This window comes from Choloepus didactylus, chromosome 27, assembly GCF_015220235.1.
Source record: "Choloepus didactylus isolate mChoDid1 chromosome 27, mChoDid1.pri, whole genome shotgun sequence".
In the NCBI taxonomy this organism is placed as follows: domain Eukaryota; kingdom Metazoa; phylum Chordata; class Mammalia; order Pilosa; family Megalonychidae; genus Choloepus; species Choloepus didactylus.
This window is the reverse complement of record NC_051333.1, coordinates 3,774,267-3,797,493: the sequence shown is the minus strand read 5'-3', so window position 1 is coordinate 3,797,493 and position 23,227 is coordinate 3,774,267. Positions and strand designations below refer to the sequence as shown.

The following is a 23,227-nucleotide window of genomic DNA, read 5'->3' as shown; positions in this document are numbered from 1 at the left end:
AGCATCAGCTTTCCACAGCCTTCTCCAAAATGTCTCTCCCTTATAGGACTCCAGTGATTTAATTAAAACCCACCCCGAATGGGTGGAGGCCATATCTCCATGGAGATAATTTAATCAAAGTTCTAGCCCACAGCTGATTGAGTCACATCTCCATGGCAACACTCAATCAAGAGACTAATGTCTGCCCTCACAAGATTGCATTAAAGAACATGGCACTGGGGAACATAACATATCCAAACCAGCAGGCACAATGATGTTCAGTAAATTGAAAACCCAGGCAAAATAAAGATATGTGGAGGATTGGTTGATATTTTCCTATATTTGCTTTATGATTTTTCGATGTATGTATCCTCCATGCATCAAACCACTGTGTTTTTAGTGTGCTTCAATGTAAATTACAGGAACCAGTACATTTCCTCCACCCACAAGTACCTCAGCATGCATACGTTCATGAGAGTTCAATATATGTTTACATTTCTATTATGAAATAAAATTTGCATTAAATTAGATGCATGAATCTTAATTGCAACATTTAATGAGTTTTGGCAAATACATACATCTGTGAAACTCAAACTTCTAGCAAGAGAAAGAGCATTGCCATCATCCCAGAAAGTTCACTCATGCCACCTCCCAAACAATCACAGTTCCAACCCCACCCCAAGGCAAACAGTCCTGATATTATTCATCATAGGTTAGTTATGCCTTTTTCCTAATTTATCTAATTGAAGTAATGTACTATATCTCCTGTGTAAAATTTCCTTCACTTAGTATACTTTCTAAAAGTCATTCATGTTTTCAAGTATCTGTACTGCTTCTTTTAATCACTGAGTAGCAGTCCATATTGTGAATACATTACAATCTCTGTATCAATTATCTTTTTTATGGGCCCCTTAAAGCATGGCATTCTCAGAATCTGTGTTGCATAGAAATATATCCCTCTGATATAAATTTCAATGAAGAGTAAATATGATAAGGCTTTCCAGGAAGGGATTCTACATTTTATCCACATTCCATTAGATTTTACCCTCTTGTACATAGGTATTATGCATTATCATTCATTGTGGGTATGCCCCATTGGACTGAACTCAATGAGATATGGACTACATGTCTTTAAGTTTATATAATCAAAATAAACTAGTTTACCCTATAGAACCTTTTGCAATAATGGAAATATTCTATATTTTGTGCTGTCCATTATGGCAGACAATAACATTTGGTTATTGAGCACTCAAAATATGGCTAGTGAAAATGGCTGAGTTTTACAAATTTAATTTAATTTTAATCAATTTAAGTTTCAATAGTCACATATGGCTACTTTTGAGCATATAGGATAGCAGAGATATGGGGAACATACTTTCACTCCAAAAAATTTTATTGAATAATTTTAGGCATAAATCACCAAGGTAAATATATTAAGCTTCTGGAATCACTTCAGTAGAACTTCAGAATGAAGTGTGATAATTTTGGTTACATTCTTAGAATGCTTGGATGAGTGTAGTAAAATCTCCGGAAATGTCTGGAAAGTCATAATCGAGTCTTAGAAAATCTGGGTGCTTACTAAAGTTTTCTTGGATTTTAAAGATGATACGAGTCTCCAGGTTGCATCTTCAAGATGTCGGACTATGTTTGAGCAGAGGAAGAGGGTCGTGAAAGAACACCTCCTAGGGATGAATCCAGGTCCCTCCTTGGTCGCTGTCTGTGCTCAGGGCCTTGGGAACAGGTCTGACATCAGCGAGGACTTGGTGTGTGGGAAGCTCTATGTAGATACTGGGCTCGTCTGAGGAATCCTGGGGACCCTGGAAAGTGGGTGTGAGTCCTCTCTGTGTGAGGGCCCAGTGGTTCAACTGGGCATAGATCACCTCAGGGGGCCCTTCTGCTGCAGGGTCCTAAAAATGGAAGGTGGAGAATAAGGGGTGAGATTCAATGATTGATGATGGAATCTTTGGATACTTGGACAGACTGAAGCTGACGTGAGGGTTTGGGCTGAGGAGAACTCACATTGCCATCCATTTTTTGGTCTTCCTTGGGGTCTTTACCTATGGTGGCAGCATTTGTTGGTGAAAAAGCCAAGAGTCTTCCTAAACCAAAGCCAGAAAGGAGCAGTGTATACCTGAGGTTACTCAGCCAGTCTATCCCACTAATACAGAAAACCATCCCATCGACAACTCCAGCCCCACATTTACTGCCATGAGGTCCCCGTGGACATTGCTCCATTGTCCCCTAATATTTTCTCTCTTACAGACCTCCTCCATTGAGACGTCAGTGCATCTCTATTGCTGAGAAGGAGACAGGAGAGGGGTAGGGGTAGGTTACTGAGATGAGGGAAGGGGCAGGAGTCCCAGGGGTCTCTCTGGAAAGCTCCACTTCATGGGCCTCCACAAAGAACCACACATTCACATAAAGGAAGTGTCACACATACCTCTATGCCTCACTCACACCTCCCCACTTGGCTCAGATAACACTGCCCTTTCCTTCTTCAGACTTACGATTTTTGGTGGAACACCAGTGACAGATAAGCAAAAAGAGGAGAATGCCAATGGTGATGAAGACTACCGAGAGTCCACTGAGAATGTTCAGCTCTCTGTAGTGTCCTGAGGAAAATGTGACTCTGTCAGTAAGCAAATGATAGCAGCTCCCATTCATTGATTTTGTGCCAATACCTACTAGAGTCATTAACTATATTATTTTGATTTTGTCCCCAAACCCTAAATCAGAGAAACTACGATTTCCATTTTCCACCATGTACAATCAAACCAAGAGAAGTGAAATAAGTTGTCTGAACCAAGCAGCCAGTAAGTGAGAATCAGAGGTCTGAGCCTCCATCCACCAGGCTCCAATGTTCTTTTTCACTACTTCGCTGTAAGACAAGGCATTATGTTTTTGCATTAAAGGGAAACCCTCTGCATCAAATATACCTGAGCACCCTTTCTATTGTCCCTCCTCACCCCACCATGACTGTACATCCTGAAACTGAGAGGTAGGAGGACAGAGGTTGGAGGTGCCCCCAGTCCCTGAGGCCAAGGTTTGAAAACTGTTTGAGGAATCTTGATACTCTCTCCCTAGAATGCCTAGGAGTGGGGTGGGTTGGGGTATTCAGGTGATGGAAGGCGAATGGGCAAGGGGATCACCATCCATTTATTACCTTCTTTGTGCCAGTCCCCATCCTGGAGGTAAGGGGATTTTCATATCCTCAAAGTATGGGAGGGAAGCAGCTCTAGCCTAATGTGCTCATCAACAAAACGGAAGTCAGAATGTTTAGTAACTAGAATTACCTGAGCCATGGTTTGAGCCCAAAATTCTGACGCCAAAGATATCATATTTTACAGACTCTACCTTGCTCCATCACTAGGCTCAGCTCCTGCCTTCCTCTTACCACTCAAGTATAAGTTTCCACCCAGTGAAACAGAGGCTCAAAGGGAAATGGGTGTATCCAGGAAATACTAGAACTATGTTTTGAAGTCTTGGTAACTAATCTACCTGTGAGTATGTCCTGAATCCATCCACTCAGTTCCTTCTCCACCACCTTCATGAGCAAGCTGCCAAGATTTTCTCCACCAGGACTGCCAAAGCTTCCCACCGGGCTCTCGGCTTCCACTCACGCCCCCATATATCAATTCTGTTCACATCTCCCTATGTGCTATTTCTACAATATCAGACAGGTGATATTTTTATGATTAAAACCTTTTAATGACTTCACATCTCATTCAGAATAAAATCCAAATTCCTTGTCATTGCTTATAAATCTTTACCTAATTTAGCTCTCAACTCCACTTCATTAACCACATGTTAAACGTGCTGGTGCTTGAACATGCCAGGACTTTTGCCAGCTGGTGTGTTCACTGTTCCATCTCTTGGGGATATAATTCCAGCAGTCTCTATACTGACTCTCCTTGTCATTAACATCACACCTTAAATGTCACCTCCTCAGTTGGTCCGTCTTACCACTTACTATGAGTTATCTACTTAAGCTTTATGATGTGACATAATTTAAAATATTTATCACACAGACCTATTTTAATTTTGCACAGATCATTTTCTTTATGTGTTATTTTACCTCTTCCCCTTCCTCTACATGCCACTGGAATATGATCTTCTTAAGGACGGGGTCTATTTTCTCAATGGTTTCGTATTCAGCTCAAAGAATATATACAGGTGGGCAATAAATATTTATGACACTCCCTTCCATTCCCCTACCACCCAGTACAATCATCCTGATAGAGACCCGGATAGAGACAGGACAAGCATCACTCTAGGGCAGAGAATCAGATTCACTCTGACTCCTTCTTTCCTTTTGGAAGGGGCCTCAGCCCAAGAGTACTGGAGGGCAAAAGTCTCCTCTGATTCCAGTGCTGGCCAAAGTGTCAAATGCTGATGGGGAATCTGGAGATTAGAAAGCAGAGGTGACTAGCTCATGGTCACAGAGCTGGGAGGAGGCAAAGCTCTCACTCTTGCCTGAGACTTCCATCTCCCCAGGGACCCACGAACTAGAAGGCCTTTGCTCACCAGTTTTGAAGCTGGTTTATGAGTGACGAGCAAGTACCTGTAAGGATTCCTAAGAAACAGGACAGTGAAGGTGTGAGCGAGGTTCCTACCTCTGCCCCAGGCAAGTGGGACCATTCCTGCAGAAAGGCTGGTTCCTGCCCACCCCTTACTCTTGTCATCACCTCGGGGCTGATGGGGTCCTGGGATCCCACCACTCAAGGCATATGACTCCATCCCCGAGATGTGGCAGTCCAGTGAGGGAGCAGGTGCTATGTGGGATGCATGATACCCATTACCATGAAACATTACCCCTCCTCCTCCCAGGGTGAGTGGGCTCTGTGCTCACCATGTGGGACATCTCTGACTGTGAGGGAGAGGCCAGCAGGAGCTTCTGGGAAATGGGAAATGGTGAGGGGCTGGTGCTACATTTGTTCTTCCCAAACTGAGCCTCCCCCTGGGTCTCCCCTGAGCTCTTTCTTTACCTGCCTGTATTCATAGAACCATAGTGTGGGCATCCACATCAGAGGAGGTTTTGGGAGGTGCCCTCTCTACCATCCTACACCCAGACACCCCCTCACATGCTCGGCCTCTCTTTTCCTTTCTGCATTTCTCAATGCTTCATTCTCTCCATAATCCCCAAGATCTGTTGATCATAGCAGGTTACCTCTCAGATGTGACTTTATGATAAGAGTCAAAATTATAAGCAAAAGGGGCTATAATCACTATAGGAGCTGCACATATCTTGTAGGCTAATGCATCAAGATCCTTGAGAGGCAGTGTAGACCTCGTCAGCATTGCCCTGCAACTCAAGGACTTTCAAGTGTCCACTTGGTGGTGAAAGGTTAGAAGTGACCACTCCTTCCTCTTTGCACAGAAAGGACTTGTTTAGTAAGTTGCTGAGCTGCACCTGAGGGTCACAATCTCTACTCACATCTTCAAGAGTCCTTGATGTCTGCTGATGTCGGTGCATCATTGTGTTCTCATAACAGAGGAAGAAGTGTGTGGGGTTAATGTGGGAAACCAACTCTCATATGTCAGTGGGTGCCTGAACTGGGGAAACCAACCCTCGTCCCTATACTTACATACCCTTCAGTCCGTTTGCACATTCTCTATCTCTTTGTCACCGTGTGTTTATGTCTCTTTGGTGTACAACAAGTTCTCTGTTTCATCTGTTTTCTCTCTGTCCCTTTTTTGTTCTCTCCTGTGTTTGTTGTCTCTCTATGTGCCTGTCTCTCTCCCTCTGTCATAACAGCTTGATCAACAACCACATCACCCCTGAGACAAGCAGGGGAGAGAAAGACCAGGGACTTGACTGACTATACCCACCCATGATGACAAGCTCCAGGCATTCATGGGGGTCTGGCAGCTCACATGGGGAATGGCTGTGAGATCCATGACATCTGTAGACCCCCATGTGGGCAGATGTCCTAGGGCCATGGAAAGCCAGCCTGGGCATGCCTCACATCGTGGTTCTGGGACTGCTGAATCCCTCTCCTTCAGCAGGATGAATATTTCAAGCAATAAATCAGATCAGCACCTCAGGGTCACATTCTCCTCTGCATGCATTTCTATTTCTCCTAGTTCAAAGCCCCAAATCCTCTTAGTGTTTATTCTTGGCTCTTTGGCTGCTGGCTCCACTCCCTTCTCTTTCCCCTCCCTGCTCTATATGGTGAGGCAGGGTGGAAATAACCCTGTAGGATGGATGTCCCAGGCTCCCTGCACACACACCTCTTAGAACAGAGAGGATGACTGACAGGAGATCAGAGAGAAGGAGAAGAGGAGGAAGGAGGGTGCTCCCCAACTCGTGCTCCACCAGGCCTCTAGAGACATCTCCTGATGTGGTCATGTCTTCTTCAAGCCTCCCCCCCCCCCCACCAAGATGGGGCTGCAAGTTCAACAGTGAGAACTCTATGCTGGAATCAGGTAAACTGTTTCACTCGTTGTCCACCTGCCTGCAGGTGGTGGCAGCATCCGGCTCTTACTGACCCTTTAGTTGACTGTTCTCTTTATATGATCCTTGCTTCCTTCTTCATGTGGACACCCAATTCCATGTATTAAACACCCTTTAAATTCTTACAGTGGTTTCTTTTTTCATATTTAGGTCCTGACAAAGATTCGTACAATAAAAGTCTGAGCTCCACTGGGATATGGACTCTGGGTGAGGATATCAGGACACAAGTGTACATATAGCTGGGCTGGAATCCTCTTCCCTATAACCATGATCCCCAGGAGATCCCTTTCTGCTGACCACACAGGGGTGCAACTGTGATGTTTAGAGCATCTGTAGGTCTCCACATGTGATGTGGTCACAGGGATCGTGGTGAAGTTATTTTTGAAAAGTCCCTTCTGGAACTAAGGGAGATTGGGCACATCTCTTTTAAGCAGTTTGAAAATAGCAACCCCAAGATGGGAATGAAACAAAGAGTCACTTTCTCTTCCAAGGGAACCACAGGGGCTCAGTTGGGCTGAATGTTTGGCTTTTTCCGACCATCTGGGCAAGAGGAAGGCACTGGCCTTACAGAGGAAGTGTGGAGCTGCCCCTCCCCTCACCTCTCTTAGGGGACTTTTCTCCTTTACGTTCTTCCCGTCCTCCCCAACCCCCACCCACCCCCACACACAGCTGTGTTAACCTGCTGCTCCAGGATGCCTGGTATTGTGCCAGGGACACAGCCCATCCCAAGGTGGACATAGGGACTTCCAGAACAACAATTTTACTTAGAGGGTTGAGAAGTTGTTTAACAAATATTCCTTTAAATTACAATTTCCTATAACAATGTAAAATATACATGAAATAGAAGGGCATCCTCTACTTGATTTGAGCAACATAAGAGAAAACATGAGACTGATTTTTAAAATATACCACGGTGTTGATGAGGTCACTGCCTGCTGAGCAGTCCCTTCTCGGGCTCCAGGAGCAGGGAATCCCTCCTGTTCACCTGTCATCGACAGTCTGCAGAGTTTGAGTTGGTTTCTTGTCCTCAGAGTGTGTGGACACCAGCACTGGGTCCTTCCCTCATCACAGAGATTAAGCTAATCCATCCCCAAGACCCCAGTTTCTGCACACCACAGACACCCTCAGGAGACGCAGAGTTTGGCTCAGCACAGAAGGGGCTCAGGAGAGGATCTCTAGGACCAAATGAGAGCACAGGGTTTCCACAGGCCCCCTCTTCTTATGCTCCCATGAGAGTCAACACAAATCCCTTCCCGATTCCTCTGCATCAGCCCTCACAGCTGTGACTCGCCCCTGCTTCCCGGATGAACCCTTAGTGTTGGACCAGTGCAGTCACCCGGGACCCGGGAAGGACTCACCCACTTGGGCCCAGGTCCTCTGCCCCAGAGAAAATCCTGGAAGGAAAATCACATTAGAGATGACTTGTCCCTGTGTGACTCGCAATCTCACAGTCATCGTGCCATGTCTTGGATATGAGACTTGGCAGCTTAACCTGGGCTTGGAAGGTGGATGGACGGTCTCCCACGGGACCCCACCCCCAGTCCTGCTCTGTGGAGAGGCCAGGTCTTCCCCATACCCCTCTCCCCCTCCCCATCCAGGACTTACCAACACACAGGACGCTGACGAATCTGGGGGACATTTTGCTGCTTCTGTTACAGTGTAGGAGCCCAGAAAAATTGAAAAACAAACAGGATGTTCGTTTTACAGCTTATACAGTTTATGGGTGCTAACCACACAGGAAGATGACCAGCTTCTTTTTGTTTTTAACATTGTGTCCGGTTTCTTTCACTTAGTGTAATTTTTTAAAATTATTCTTTTTTAGAGAAGTTGTAGGTTTACAGAAAAGTCATGTCAAAAGCGCAACATCCCCATCTACCCCACTATTGTTAACACTTTGCATTAGTGTGGTACCCTTGTTACAATTGATGAAAGAATGCTAAAATATTACTAATGATAGTTCACAGTTTACAATAGGTATATTTTTCCCATGTACTACCCTGTTATCAACACCTTGTAACAGTATCATACATTTGTTATAATTCATGAAAGAACGTTCTTATATTTGTACTATTAACCCCAGTCCATCATCCAGAACAGGGTTCACTGTGCTATACAGTCATATGTTTTACTTTCTAACTTTCCTTCTAGTGACATACACTACCCAACACTTCCCCTTTCATCCACATTCACCAGCGTAATTCATTGCTGCTAATTACACTCACAATAATGTACTACCATCACCTCTATCCGTCTCCAAACATTGACAATCAACCTAATTAAAAATTCTGCACAAATTAAGCATCAGCTCCCCAGTCTCTAACCCCATTCTGTCCCTGTCCTGTGTTTTAGATTCTAACTCTACGAGTTTACTTAATATAATTAATCACAGACTTAAATATGCAAGTGGGAAGAAATAGGAACTCTTGGTTCCAGGTTGCTACAGTAAACAGTTTATATCAGTGACATCATACAATATTTGTCCTTTTGTGTCTGGCTTATTTCATTCGAGGTTCATTCATGTTTGTTGCATGCATCAGGACTTCATTCCCTCTTACAGTTGAATAATATTCCACCATATGTGTACACCACATTTTGTTTATCCATTCATGGATTGATGGACATTTGGGTTGCTGCCATCTTTTGGCAATTGTGAATGATGCCGCTATGAACATCGGAGTGCAAATGTCTGTTCAATACCCTGCTTTCAGTTCTTCTGGGTCTATACCCAGTAGCGGGACTGCCGAATCGTATGGCAATTCTATACTTAGCTTCCCAAGGAACCTCCAAACCGTCTTCCACAGCGGCTGCACCATTTACATTCCCACCAGCAGGTGATGAGTATTCTTATTTCTCCACATCCTCCCCAACACTCATAGTTTTTTTTTTAATAGCGGCCATTCTAGTGGGTGTAAAATGATATCTCATTTGGTTTTGATTTGCATTTCCCGAAGAGCTAGTGATGCTGAGCTTCTTTTCATGTGTTTTTTAGCAATTTGTTTTTCCACTTTGAAAAAATATCTGTTCAAGTCTTCTGCCCATTTTTAACTGGGTTATTTGTCTTTTTATTGTTGAGTTATAGGATTTCTTTATATATTCTGGATATTAAACCTTTATTGAATATGTAGTTTACTAATATTTTCTCTCAATAAGTAGGTTGCCTCTTTACTTTTTTGACAAAGTCCTTTGAAGCACAAAAGTTTATAATTTTTAGAAGATCCCATTTATCTATTTTTTCTTACATTGTTTGTGCTTTCTGTATAAAAATCTAAGAAACCGTTGCCTAATACAAGATCTTGAATAAGTTTCCCTGCATTTTCTTTTCGGAGTTTTATGGTCCTGGTTATTATATTTAGGTCTTTGATCCATTTTGAGTTAATTTTTGTATAAGGTGTGAGGTAGGGGTCCTCCTTCGTCCTTTTGCACATGGATGTCCAGTTCTCACAGCACCACTTGTCGAAGAGGCAGCTCTATCCCAATTGAGTGGACTGGGCGGCCTTGGCAACCACCTTCTTCTCACCCTAAATACGGGGGTGTGGGTTGCAGGGGAATAATTTTCAGACTAACTGACAGAGTCCCCAACTAAAGCCTGACTTGAAACCCAACAACACTGACAAATTCCTCATAACCTACATCAAAATCCTAAAAATAAATTTTAATGTAATGCTTCTTTTTATAAACATTTTTACTGTGCTAACATTTATACAACACGAAATTTCCCAGTTTAGCCACCATCATGTGCACACTTCAGTTTTATTAGTTACATTCACAATGCTGTGCTGCCATCACCACCATTCATTACCAAAACGTTTTTATCACTCCCAACAGAAACGTGTACTCATTAGGCAGTAACTCCCTATTCCCCCGGGGCCCTAACAGCCCCTGGTAACCTGGGGTCCACTCTGTCTCTATGTATTTGCTTATTCTATGTATTTCATGTAAGTGAAATCAAGCAATATTTGTTCCTTTGCTTCTGGCTTATTTCACTTAACATAATGTTTTCAGGTTTCATCCACATTGTCACATGTATCAAAACTTCGTTCTTTTTATGGCTGAACAGTATTCCATGGTGTGGCTAGACCACATTGTGTTTATCCATTCACCTATTGGTGGACACTTGGTTTGCTTCCACCTTTTGACTGTGGTAGATAATGCAACAAAGAACATCAATGTGCAACTATTTGTTCGAGTCTCAGTTTTCAATTCCTTTGGATATGTACCTAGAAATGAAATTGCCAGGTCATACGGTTAATTCATACTTTCTGAGGAACCACCAAAGTGCTTCCCTCAGCAGGAGCACCATTTTAAATTCCCACCAGCAATGCAGAAGGGTTCCTATTTCTCTGCATCCTCACTAACATTTATTATTTTCTGTTTTTTTAAATAATATCCATGCTTGTGTGTGTGGATTGGCATCTCATTGTAGTCCGATTTGCATTTTTCTAAAATTGAATGATATTGAGTATCTTTTCACTTGCTTTTGGCCAAGTCTATACATTCTTTTGAGAAATGTCTACTGAAGATCTTTGCCCATTTAAAACTTAGGTTTGTTGTTGTTTGGAGGAGTCCTTTATATGTCCTGGATTTTAAAACCTTATGAGACATGATTCCATTCCAAATATTTTCTCCTATTCTCTAGGTTGTCATATATATATATATATATATAGATAGATAGATAGATAGATAGATGTATATTTAATTGAGATTGTTCACATACCATAAAACTATCCAGAGATCCAAAGTGTACAACAAATTACCCATAATACCATCATAGAGCTGTGCATCCATAACTATTATTAATCTTTTTTTCAATTTTTGGAACATTTTCATTACTCCAAAAAAGAAATAAAGACAAAAAAGGAAACTCAAATCCTCCCATACCCCTAACCACACCCCCCCTCCATTATTGATTCATAGTTTTGGTATAGTACATTCATTACTGTTGATGAAAGAATGTTAAAATACTACTGACTGTAGTATGTAGTTTGCAATAGCTATATATTTTTCCTATATGCCTCCCTATTATTAACTTCTAGTTATAGTGTCATACATTTGTTCTAGTTTGTGAGAGAGATTTCTAATATTTGTACAGTTAATCATGGACATTGTCCACCACAAGATTCACTATTTTATACATTCCCATCTTTTAACCTCCAACTTTCCTTCTGGTGACATATGTGACTCTGAGCTCACCCTTCACACACCTTTCAGCACTGTTACTTATTCTCACGACATGCTACCGTCACCCCTGTCCATTTCCAAATGTTTAAGTTCACCCTAGTTGAACATTCTGCTCATAATAAGCAACCACTCCCCATTCTTTAGCCTCATTCTATATCTTGGTAACTTATATTTCATGTCCATGAGTTTACATATTACAGTTAGTTCATATCAGTGAGACCCTGCAATATTTGCCTTTATGTGTCTGTCTTATTTCACTCAGTATAGAGCCCTCAGGGTTTCTTCATCAACCCCTTTCTTTTAAGACGGTTTTGTTCACACACCATACATTCCACCCTGAGTAAACAATTGTTGGTTCCCGGTATACTCACGTATTTATGTATTCAGCACCATCACTGCTATCTATATAAGGACATCTCCATTTATTCCACAAAGAAGGAGGAAGAGTCAAAGAAGGAAAAGAGACAAAAGAAAAAGAAAAGAGAGAGAAAAACAACAACAAAAAACATGACAGCTAGAAAGCAGCAAAAGGAAAGATAGCATTAACCTAAAGTAGAATAAAGAGTCAGACAACATCACCAATGCCAGGAGTCCCATACCCTTCCCCTATCCACCCCCCTCCCCCATATGAATTTAGCTTTGGTATATTGCCTTTATTATAATTAAAGGAAGCATAAATAATGTTTACATTAATTATTGTCTCTAGTTTGCAATAGTTGTATTTTCCCCCCAATCCCACCCTATTTTTAACACCTTGCAATGTTGACATTCATTTGTTCTATCTCATGTGAAAACATATTGGTACCTTTTATTACAATTGTTGAGCACCCTAGGTTTCCCTGAGTTACACAGTCCCAGTCTTTATCCTTCGTCTTTTGTTCTGGTGTCCCACATGGTCCCAACCTTCCTCTTTCAAGCATACTCACAGTCATCTTTGTTCAGTGTACTTACATTGCTGTTCTACTGTCTCCCAAAATTGGGAAAGGAAAATCTTTTCCTTTCTATCTGCAGTGCTTCCTTTAGTGTTTCCCGTAGAGTAGGTATCTTGTTCACAAACTCTGTCATTGTCTGTCAGTCAGAGAATATTGTAAGCTCTCCCTCATATTTGAAGGACAGTTTTGCCCGATATAGGATTCTTGGTTGGTGGTTTTTCTCTTTCAGTATCTTAAATATATCACCCCACTTCCTTCTTGCCTCTATGGTTTCTATTGAGAAATCCGCACATAGTCTTATCAAGCTTCCTTTATATGTGATGGTTTGCTTTTTTCTTGTTGTTTTCAGGATTCTCTCTTTATCTTTGATGTTTGATAATCTGATTATTAAGTGTCTTGGTGTAGGCCTATTCAGATTTATTCTGTTTTGGGGTATGCTGCACTTCTCGGGTCTGCCCCTTTTCCCTTCTCTTCTTCTTCTGGGATACCAGTGGCATGAACATTCCTGATTTTTGTTTTGTCTCTAAGTTCCCAGAGACATTGCTCATATTTTTCTGTTCTTTTCCCTATCTGTTCTTTTGTGTGTAGGGTTTCAGGTGCCTTGTTCTCCAGTTCCTGAGTGTTTTCTTCTGCCTCTTGAGATCTGCTGTTGTATGTTTCCATTGTGTCTTTCATCTCTTGTGTTGTGCCTTTCATTTCCATAGATTCTGCCAGTTTGTTTTTCAAACTTTCAATTTCTACCTTATGTACACCCAGTGTTTTCATTATATGGTTCATCTCTTTTGCTGTATCTTCCCTAAACTTTTTGAATTAACTTAGTGTTAGTTGTTTAAATTCCTGTATCTCAATTGAAATGTAAGTTTGTTCCTTTGACTGGGCCATAACTTTGTTTTTCTTAGCGTAGGTTGTAGTTTTCTGTTGTCTAGGCATGGTTTCCTTAGTTACCCCAATCAGGTTTTCCCAGACCAGAACGGGCTGTGGTCCCAGAAGGAAGAAATATTCAGTATTTGGTTTCCCTGAGGGTGTGTCTTAGAAAACTGGTACATGCTGTGATGCCTCAGGTCACTGTGCTTTTCTGCCTAGCAGGTGGCACCTGTCAGCCTGTGATTCCAGACTGGTGTAAGGAGGTGTGACCCATGACTGTTTTCCCCCAGGCTCTGGGGTCTGGTTCTGAATGGAAGGCAGGTAGTAGAGCTGGGCCCCACCCCTTTCCTCTTAGAGAAGATAGACCCCTTAGGGAAAGATCATTAGCATTTCAATGATCTCTCTCTCTGCCTGTGCCATCTCCACCCTTGTCTGGGTCAGAGCACTGGGAACTGAAAAAGGCTAAGGCTTTCACCACTGAGATGAAACAGGGACAGAAAGTCCCCATCAGGGCTAGTCCACGGCCACCCTCCAGCTCTCCAAGGTCAGTCATCACCCAAAGCCTCTGTCTGCTTGTTGGGGATTCATAGCTCATAGCAAGCAGTCCCCATTTGTTAATTAAAACCCCAGTTGGAGCTTAGCTGAGCTGTATTCGCTTGCTGGGAGAGAGCTTCTCTCTAGCACCATGAGGCTTTGCAGCTCAGGCTTTGGGGGAGAGGGCTCCCAGCTTGGATCTGAAGTTTTTACTTACAGATTTTATGCTGCAATCTCGGGCATTCCTCCCAATTCAGGTTGGTGTATAATGAGTGGATGGTCACGTTTGTCCCCCCTCCCCCAGTTATTCCGGATTATTTACTACTTGTTTCTGGTTGTTTATTAGTTGTTCCAGGGGGACTAACGAGCTTCCACTCCTCTCTATGCCACCATCTTAGATCTCTAGGCTGTCTTTTAACTTTCTTGAGAATGTCCTTTGTTGCACAAAGGTTTTTATATTTTAGGAAAATTTGATCATTTTTTTCTTTTGATTGTGCTTTTGGTGCCACCTAGTGGCAGGTTCTGGGATAGCAAGCCAGAGACTAGGGTCCTGGTTCAGTCCCTCAGGCTTCCACCAGATAGATGGGCACTGACATAGAGGGTCCCACTGTGTGCTTAGAATTAGTTACTCTGCTCCGTCTAGAACAGGACCAGGTACCCATACAGAGAGTGCAGGCTGGCTCCACATCATGCTGAGGAGGGGATGAGAGCAAACCCAACAGGTTACCACGAGCTTCTCCTACCATTTTAAATTGTTTTTTCTTGATTTGGAACTTGTCCAGTTGCGGCTACCCTTTAACTGTTTTCTGGAGTTCTGAGGAAAATGGTTATGCAATTTTTTGCTTGTTGTTCAAACATACTGCAGGGGAGATGGACATCCTGAATGTCTTACGCCACTGTCTTGGTTGACCCGAAGTCCTCAGTTGTGTCCATAAGGTTTTGCATAACTTTTGCCTAAGGGTTTCTCAATATTTGTCATTTCAGGATAAGAAAATTTTTTTTTATTTTATTGCAGCAATTGTGATAAATTGAAAACTGGTTATATACCAAAACTATTGTTTGAAAAACATAGCACCGTTGAGTAAAAAAGTTACAACAAAGATGTGTATAGTCTAACATTTATACAAATAAAACCAAAAACGCGTTCTGTGGATACATGTATATTCTACAAGAATAAAAAGGATTAAATGCATATGAAAATACATTAAAATGGTAAACTCTGTTGGTGTGGAGCAGAAGTGCATTAGCACTTCTATGGTACAAGGGTTTTTTGTTGTTATAGAATTGCAGGTTTACAGAAAAGTCATACATAAAATACAGAGTTCCCAAATACTACCACATTAGTAAACTGCATTAGTGTGTTACAGTTCTTACAGTTCATGAAAGAACATTTTTATAATTATAGTGTTAACTATGGTCCATCATTTACGTTAAGGTTTCAATGTTTCTGTTAAACAGTCCTATGTGTTTTTTAAATTTTTACTCAACATGAACACAACCTAAAATTTCTCCTTTTAACCACGTTCAAATATATAATTCAGTGCTGTTAATTCACAACGTTGTGCTGCCATCACCACCATCCATTAGCAGCACTTTCACCTCTATCCCTCCGTGACTTGGGCTGTACAACTTGGTCCCCAGGTAGTCTTCCCCCTGCCTGCAGTGATGCACATGAGGTCCACGGAAGGGCTGCTGAATGATCTTTCCAGGCTGCCACAATTGATTTTATAAAATTTGATCCCTTAACTGAATTTCAGAAATGTCTCTGCTTATTCATAATATTTGCTACACTGTACAGCCATACAACTTCATTCTTCATCTGTCAACATGGCCATTTGTGCTATTAAAGATGAAAGGTCTCCCTTCAAATTTTTACTTTTTTATTTTCATTAAATTTCTAGAGACTATGGTGGTAAAACATATTAAACCACTCCCCTTAATTAGAAAAAAATACATTCTAATTTTTAATGAGAGGAGTGTGGAGCATCCCCTCCATATGATTTTTTAATTCAATTTTATTGAGATATATTCACATACCATGCAGTCATACAAAGCATACAATCAATTGTTCACAGTACCATTATATAGTTGTGCATTCATCACCAAAATTAATTTTTGAACATTTTCATTACCAACACACAAAAGTTATAAGAATAAAAACTAAAGTGAAAAAGAACAATTAAAGTAAAAAAGAACACTGGGTGTCCTCTCCCCACATTTTCCTACTCATCCATCCATACATTGGACAAAGGGGAGTGTGATCCACATGGCTTTCCCAATCCCATTGTCACCCCTTATAAGGTACATTGCTATACAATTGTCCGCACGAGTCAAGGGTTCTGGGTTGTAGTATGACAGTTTCAGGTATTTACTGCTAGCTATTCCAAGTCATTATAACCTAAAAAGGGTTATCTATATTGTACCTAAGAGTGCCCACCAGAGTGACCTCTTGGCTCCTTTTGGGAGCTCTCAGCCACTGAAACTTATTTCATTCATATGATTTTATATAAAGAAGAGCAAACACCAAACTGCCTCAGCCTATTCAAGAAATGAAAGGAATCCTGTATTTCTATTTCACATGAGGGAAAGCCTGGGGCAGCAGCTCTGGAATGACCCGGAGCTGTCAGAGAGGCTGATCTGCACTGGGGCAGGAAGGAAGGGACCTCAGGGGACGGAAGGGGAAGGTCAGGACATTCTGAGTGAGGGTCCCTGCAGGGACGCCGGCCCCCAGTGAGGACAGCGGCTCTGTCATCACACAAGGCCGGCCCCTGCCCTCTGACCCGACATTCGTTAGGGGGTGTCAGCAGCGGCCCCCACACACACTGACCACAGAGGACAGGAGCCCAGGAGGAGGCCCGTCCTCCCCTCAGGACCGCGGGCTGGGGGTGCCCCTCCCCTCACCACACCCAAACTACGCCGACACCAGCACAGCCCAGAGGAGTCGGTGCTCCGGGCCCCAGACACTGGGAAACAGGGACACGGACGGATGGACGGACAGCGGCCTTGCAGCGGGAGGGGCCTTGGGAGCCGTGAGGGCAGCAACAGGCGGGACAGGGCAGGGGGTTTATTGATCTAATCCATGAGCCCGCTTCAAGGGGTTACACAAGAAAACGAGTGTTTTAAAAACACCGCCCAGTGAAGAGGGAGCTGGATTCAGAGAACAAAGTGAAGTTCATTACAAAATGTATCACAAAAATAAAGCTTTGACCCAATGTTTGGTTTGACGTTGGGTGATAACGTTAATATTTCATTGAAAGTCGCGCCATCACTGACTTCCAGTGACAGGGAGCAGGGTGGGGGTGACGGGAGAGGATCCCCTGGACTTTTGATCCCAGACAGCCGGTGACGAGGACGTGCAGATCCGAGAGAGAGAGAGAGAGAGAGAGAGAGAGAGAGAGAGAGAGAGAGAGAGAGAGAGAGAGAGAGAGACCGTTTCAGAAAGAGAAGAAACGGGGGCGCGCGAGGCCTCGGGGTGAGGCGGTGCAGGTGTCCGGGGCTGTGAAATCCAGGCCTGGGCGTCAGGTGCCGAGACCCGAGGGGGCTGGGGACGGGGGCTGGTGGGGAGGAAAGTGGGGAAATCTGCCCCGTGAGGACGGGAGCCCCGGGCGCCGGGGTCAGGAAATGGAGAAACGCGCAGGCTGAGCCCGGGGCCTCCGACGGGGCGGAGGGGAGGCGGGAGGAAGGCAGAGCGGAGGGGAAGGGACCCGCTGGCAGGACCCCGACGGCAGGGAGATTCCGGGGGGAAGGGTCGAGGGCGGCGCTGTCAGAACCAGGCGGCAAACCCGCGGGGCCCCGGCGTCAGAGCCCGCGGGTGGGCGCCACCTGTCTCCCCGCCTTGGGTCCCGGGTGGGCTCCGCGCCCGCTGCGCCAAGCTTCTGCCAGAATCGCCCCGAGGGTCAGCAGGAGCGCGCCGGCCAAGCCGAGCCGCACGCAGTTCAACACGGTGCAGTCCCGGGGGGAGGGGGCTGGAAACAGCGCAGCGCGTCACTGACGGTGGAAAGACCCTTCCCTGGGGACCCTGAGATCCGGCTCCTCCCCACGATCCCACCACGGCCTGCCGCGCCAGCACTGCCCTCGGGCGGAGGCCCCGGGGCGTTCCCAGGTGGGAGCCTCCTCTGGGGTGAGGCTCTGGTGTCACTGGGGCCCGAGGACGCGGAAAGGGCTGGTGGGCGCGGGGCCGCCTTCCCTCCCCCTCCCCAGGCTGAGCCGGGCGTCCGAGCCCTCCTCGTGGCCTCCCCTAACCCCATGCCCGGGCTCTGCGGCTCACACTGGGCTCCCCACCTCCTGGAAGGCCAGAGAGGGAAAGCGGCTTGGAACCCAGTTCTGCAGCTGAAAATACTGAGAATGGGCAGGGAGGCGGCTTCCCCTGAGACACCACAGGGAGGCGGAGCCAGTGGGAGAAACAGGAGGGGAACCCAGCTGGCCACAGCGCACCCGACACCTGTCCAAGCCCCTTCCCAACACGGTGACAACTTCCCCTTAGAGGGTCACGGAGCTTGTGCTCATATTGTCTTGGTAGACAAGGGACAATAATAAGACCTTATCTTCTCTGGAGGCAGCGGTGGACGACAGTAGTCGGAGCTCTGGGGGCAGCTGCCTCACTCTCTATGGGACTTTTTTCAATCATTGTCTCACTTTCTTCTCACCAAAATTGAGTAAGAATAGCATCTGCCTCGTGGTGCTTCAGTCAGAAGGAAAAGCTTCTCCCAGTGTCGGGCATTGCATCAGGTGGCTGTTGGGGTGCTGGGGGCCCTGGGACTTGGAAGATGGCACCTCCAAGCAGGGCAGGGGTTGAGCTCCCAGCCCCCAGCTCACCCTGAGCTCAGAGCCCCCAACTTAGCACAGAGCAACTGGTCCCTGCTCTGTGGAGAAGCAGGGCTGGGGAGCAGCCTCCTCACCTGGCCACAGGGTCAGGGGTCACTGGAAGCTGACCTCATATATGGGCAGCTCTGTGCCACCCCTTCGGCCCCCAATTAGGGTTGCAGGATCAGGTTCAATTATGTGGGATCCACCCCGCCCAACACGAGGGGTCCAACTCTGGATACGGTGCATCTGTTCCATCATGTGTCTGAATCTCACCTCAGGGGTCACCAGAGGAAGGACAAGAGGGAGAAGAGACACCCCACCTTACAGGGGCTGCCCGTCCCTCCCTGACCCCTAGGATCTTCGGCTCCTCCTGGAGCAGAGGAACCCAAGGGAGCTTGGAACTCCCTCCCCACCCCCCAGCAGTGCCAGCCTGGTCCCATCCTGATGCTGGAGCTGAGCGTCCAGGCTGCCGATGGGGTCCAGAGGGAACCAGGACCTGAAGGCAGAGGGGCCACGTGTGCTGAGGGGGAGGGGGCAGGAAGGTTGGAGAAGGGAGGATGGGGGAGGGAAGAGGGGTCTGTGGGGAGGTGGGGACCATGGGGGACAGAGCTCAGGAACTGGACACAAACCTGAGGGCAGAGCCTGGGATGTGGGGGGGCCCTGGGTGGTGCCCTCATCTGTCACTTTCAGCTCCAGGAATTCGCTGCGCTCAGACCACACGGACCTTTTATAATAGATGCAGTGATAACGTCCTGCATCATGTTCACTAGCTGAGGCAATGGGGAATATGGCCTCTGTCTCATTGTGATGAGACTCCTTTTCGTACATTGTCTCATTGAAGGACCCTCCCTCCTTCTGCAGGCGGAATGTGTCCACCCTGCGAGGGCCCCGGCACACGAAGGTCACCAAGCTCCCCCAGCGAACCACAGGGCCCGGCTCGGCCGAGATGAACGGTCTGTGAAGGTGCCCTGGGAGGGGATCAGAGCAGGGACCTCAGGGTCCACCTTGGAGAAATCACCCTCCCCTTTTTCTCTGCTGTGAGGGACAGGTGTGAAGAACTATGGAAAGCCCACTGGGTGCCACCCAAAATCCACATACTTTTCTTGTCTTTTTTTTTTTCCAGAGCAACAATTTATACCTGGAAAACTTAAAAGTTATATATGTTCATTTTTGAGGCAATGATATGTAACCAGAATTGTTTTATGGGACTTATGAAAGGAAGTTTAAAGGTATTGAGTAGTCCTGGGGGAGCTTTTTTACTTTTCTCCTATTATCTGCCTCTCCTCATCCTTCCAGGCTGCACTTAGATGTGGTGGCTGGAGCAGCAGCAGCCCTCTTAGAACAGGAGGTGACCCTAAGCGTGGTGGCCATGAACCAAGATTATAGAGCAGATTATAGAGCACCTGCATCCCCGGTGACATCCCGGAGCTGCTCCACAATCTCTGGCCACACTCCCAGGGACTGCATTTCTGTGCAAGAGAAATGAACTCCAGCAGGCTCTCTGCTCTGTGCAGCTGACCTGACTCCTAATTGATATAAAGAGGTTTTCCCTTTGTTGAACATGCAGCGTCTGCAAAGCCCTGGTCATGGTGTTCTACATACATCTTCATCCTCACTGCCACCCTATTATGATTCCATGTTACAGAAAAGGAGAGGGAGACAGTAAAGTGATGGGCTTGCCAAGATCTCAGGGTTAGTAAGAGGCAGCACCAGGCCCAGCTCCCAAATGCATCCCCTACAAAGCCAGGCCCGTCCTCCTCCAAAGCTGCCTCCAAGCGGGACCCAGAAGCAGGAGGGGGGTGGGGAAGCCGCAGAGCGGGAGGGAGTAGGGGGCTGGGCCAGGGCACTGAGGGGCAGGAGGGCTGTGGTGGGGTGATACAGAGTGACAACGCCTGGGTGGCAGTCACACCCAAGACAGGTGCCCTCAGGTGTAAGGAGGACAGGTGACAAGGCTGGAAGGCTTGAGGGAGACTTCCCCAGGGGAACAGATATTGGGGCTGGGCCTGAAGGATGAGTGGACGTCCCCTACACTGGGGGGACAGGGAAGGCTGCGGGCATTGGAGGAAGGAATCGATGTGCCCGGTGGCCCTGAGTTGGGAGGGAACACGGAGTGTTTGAGAAACAGAAAGAAAGCCAAGTTACTTGGAGAAAAAAGAGGTGCCCAGAAAGCCTGGAAAGCTAGAACGGATCAGAAAAATGTTTTGATGGGGGATCGGAGTTGTGAAATTAAACAATGGAAGGGTTTTAAGCTGGAAAGTGGAAGCATCGTATTGCGTGTCTTCAATATACCTGTACGTGGAGAACAGACCAGGGACAGAAAGGTGACACTTGGAGATGAGGTGGGTGCCCTGTGGGGCTGCAAAGCCTACTGTTCACAAGGGAGATGCAGAGCTTCAGATGGGGAAGGGGGAGAGCACCCTGGGCAGATGGAGAACATCTTGGGGGTGACATCAGCAGATTCCGCGATAGATGAAATAAGGGTGAGGTAAGGGGAGTGAGGGGTGAACACTGAGCGCCGGGCCCTGGAGCCCCCAAAACCACTGATGAGAAAGGAGGGAGCAGCAGGAGGAGCAGGTGTGGGGGGCGATTGTGGGGTCTGGTTTGGAGGTGGAGAATCCGAGGCATCTGAGAACGAATTACCCTCGACAGGCACTTGGAGAAGCTCAGAAGACAGACGAGGGATATCTGTCTCCGAATTTGGGGGTGGGGGGGTGGGGGAGTGTTTTAAGGGTTTCCTAAGTCCCTCCAGGAATTGTAATCACTCCCATCCAGAGCTGCCCTTAGGGTGCAGGAGGGGAGCGGGAGTTCTGCCCAAATGACCTGTCTGTGCTCCGATCACCTGTCCCAGGCAAAGCACTGGAAGAGAAGTTCTGGTGAGCAAAGCACCCACCTGCCCGATTCCATTACACGGGGGCCTCCAGGGTTGTTTGACGCAGGGAAGGATTTAAGCATCCACGACCTCCAACCATCCTTAGTCAACATTAACTCACAGAAAAACAACTTCCTTCCTCAAGACCAGGATCAGGCAAGTCCCCAGGCACCGTCCAGCCTTCCTGGTCAGACTCACCCGTCCCCGGGCCCATCCTGGACACACTGGAGCTGCTGGTGCCCATGTGCCCAGGCTCAGGCCTGGGTGAGACGGGGCAGTCCTGCAGGGTCACTTTCCTCCCACGGCCCAGCACGTCCCAGGCTGGAGGCCGGACTGAGCAGGGAACCGGACCCTGACCCAGGGTCTCCCAGCCCCCTGCCCTCTAGTCCCCTCCCCTCCTTTGCGGACTCACCGGTTCCCAGGAGGGGGAGGCAGCTGGGGGGCATGGCACAGCCTGCACAGCCTGCTCCTCCTTGCCCGTGGGAACAGGACAGAGCCCGAAGCTCAGGGACAGGTGCAGGAGCCACGCCCAGGGTGCGGATGTCAGCAGCCTCGGGAAGGGGAAGTGACCCCCACCCCACCCCCGCCCCAGGCCTTTCCCCAGCTTCCTCAAACCTAGGCAGAGGAGGGCCTGGGTGTGCAGAAGGTGTTTCTACAGGAGGGATTTCATAACCTCAAAGATGACATCATCTCATCTCGAGGTCAAGCCCCAGGTTATTCACGCTGCATAGAGAATTGCCAATAAAGATGGATGATAGACAGACAGACAGCCATAGATAAGTAGTTGCTAGAAAGAGGGAGACAGACAGGGTAGAGCACGGCTTGGAAACCGTCTTGCACTCTGTCCTGACACCCTGACTGCTCTCGGGCAACACGTCAGCGAACCATGAGATTTCCCGCGGGCCGCAGGGACGCCCTTGGCGCCTCACCGACAGCCTCCTCCCGCCTTCTGTGCCCGAGCACGACCGCCCCGGACTGTGGCGACGACGCTCAGTGCGCGTTTCCTCCCCGGTCCCCACTGGCTGTTCTCTCCGCCCTGGGCTCCGAGGCCCGGCCACACCTCCGCAATCCGGCCCTGCTTTCCCGGCTCCGGGTCAGACTCCGCCTTCTGGGGCCCAGGAGGGAGGCCGAGCCTGCGGGGGGGCCGGGCAGGGCGGCTCCGCGGCCTCCAGGGTTGGAGCCCAGACGGGAAGCCCATGGGTCTGAAGACGAAAGGCGCGGAGGAAACACGCGGCCCGAGCGCAAACCACCGCACACGCCGGGGAAGTGCCGGGATTCCCGCCCGAGGCCCTGGGCCTCCCGGGGTCCCAGCTGTCACCCAACCCCGGGAAAGGGGGTCCCAGACACCCCGTCCCTGACGCCGCCCAGTCCGCTGTCCTGCGTCTCTTCTGGCTGCGGACGTCTGCACGTCCCCCCCGGGCCACGGGGGACTCCAGGGCGCGCTGCGTTTCCTGGACTCTTAAGGCTTCTTTAGAGCGCTGAAGGCCTTTGAACCTGAGCGGAGCCCACAGTCCTCCACGCTGTCCGTTGCCGGGTCCATCTAGGCAGTGAAATGGCCGGATTCTGACACCCGAATGGCCTTTTCCCCCGCGCAGTCCCGCCTTCCACCGC

The 23,227-nt window shown here is 47.2% G+C and overlaps 1 protein-coding gene across 1 annotated transcript; it reads right to left on the bottom strand.

Annotated features, from left to right (window-relative positions):
* Positions 1-630: 630 nt before the first annotated feature.
* On the bottom strand, positions 631-22,117 carry LOC119521081 (killer cell immunoglobulin-like receptor 2DL3). Its single transcript, XM_037819119.1, has 6 exons — positions 22,029-22,117; positions 8,039-8,082; positions 7,792-7,827; positions 2,487-2,591; positions 1,999-2,078; positions 631-1,886 (listed from the first exon to the last, which is right to left on the bottom strand). Exons 2-6 carry the CDS (start codon positions 8,070-8,072, stop codon positions 1,662-1,664), a joined length of 480 nt encoding a protein of 159 aa, XP_037675047.1. The 5' UTR covers positions 8,073-8,082; positions 22,029-22,117; the 3' UTR covers positions 631-1,661.
* Between the last annotated feature and the right edge of the window lie 1,110 nt (positions 22,118-23,227).

Coding starts and splice junctions, on each gene's coding strand:
- LOC119521081 (XM_037819119.1), bottom strand. CDS start 8,072: ATGTCCCCCAGATTCGTCAGCGTCCTGTGTGTTG. Junction 2,592..7,791: donor GAGGACCTGGGCCCAAGTGG/GTGAGTCCTTCC, acceptor CATTTTCCTCAG/GACACTACAGAGAGCTGAAC. Junction 2,079..2,486: donor CTGGTGTTCCACCAAAAATC/GTAAGTCTGAAG, acceptor GCTTTGGTTTAG/GAAGACTCTTGGCTTTTTCA.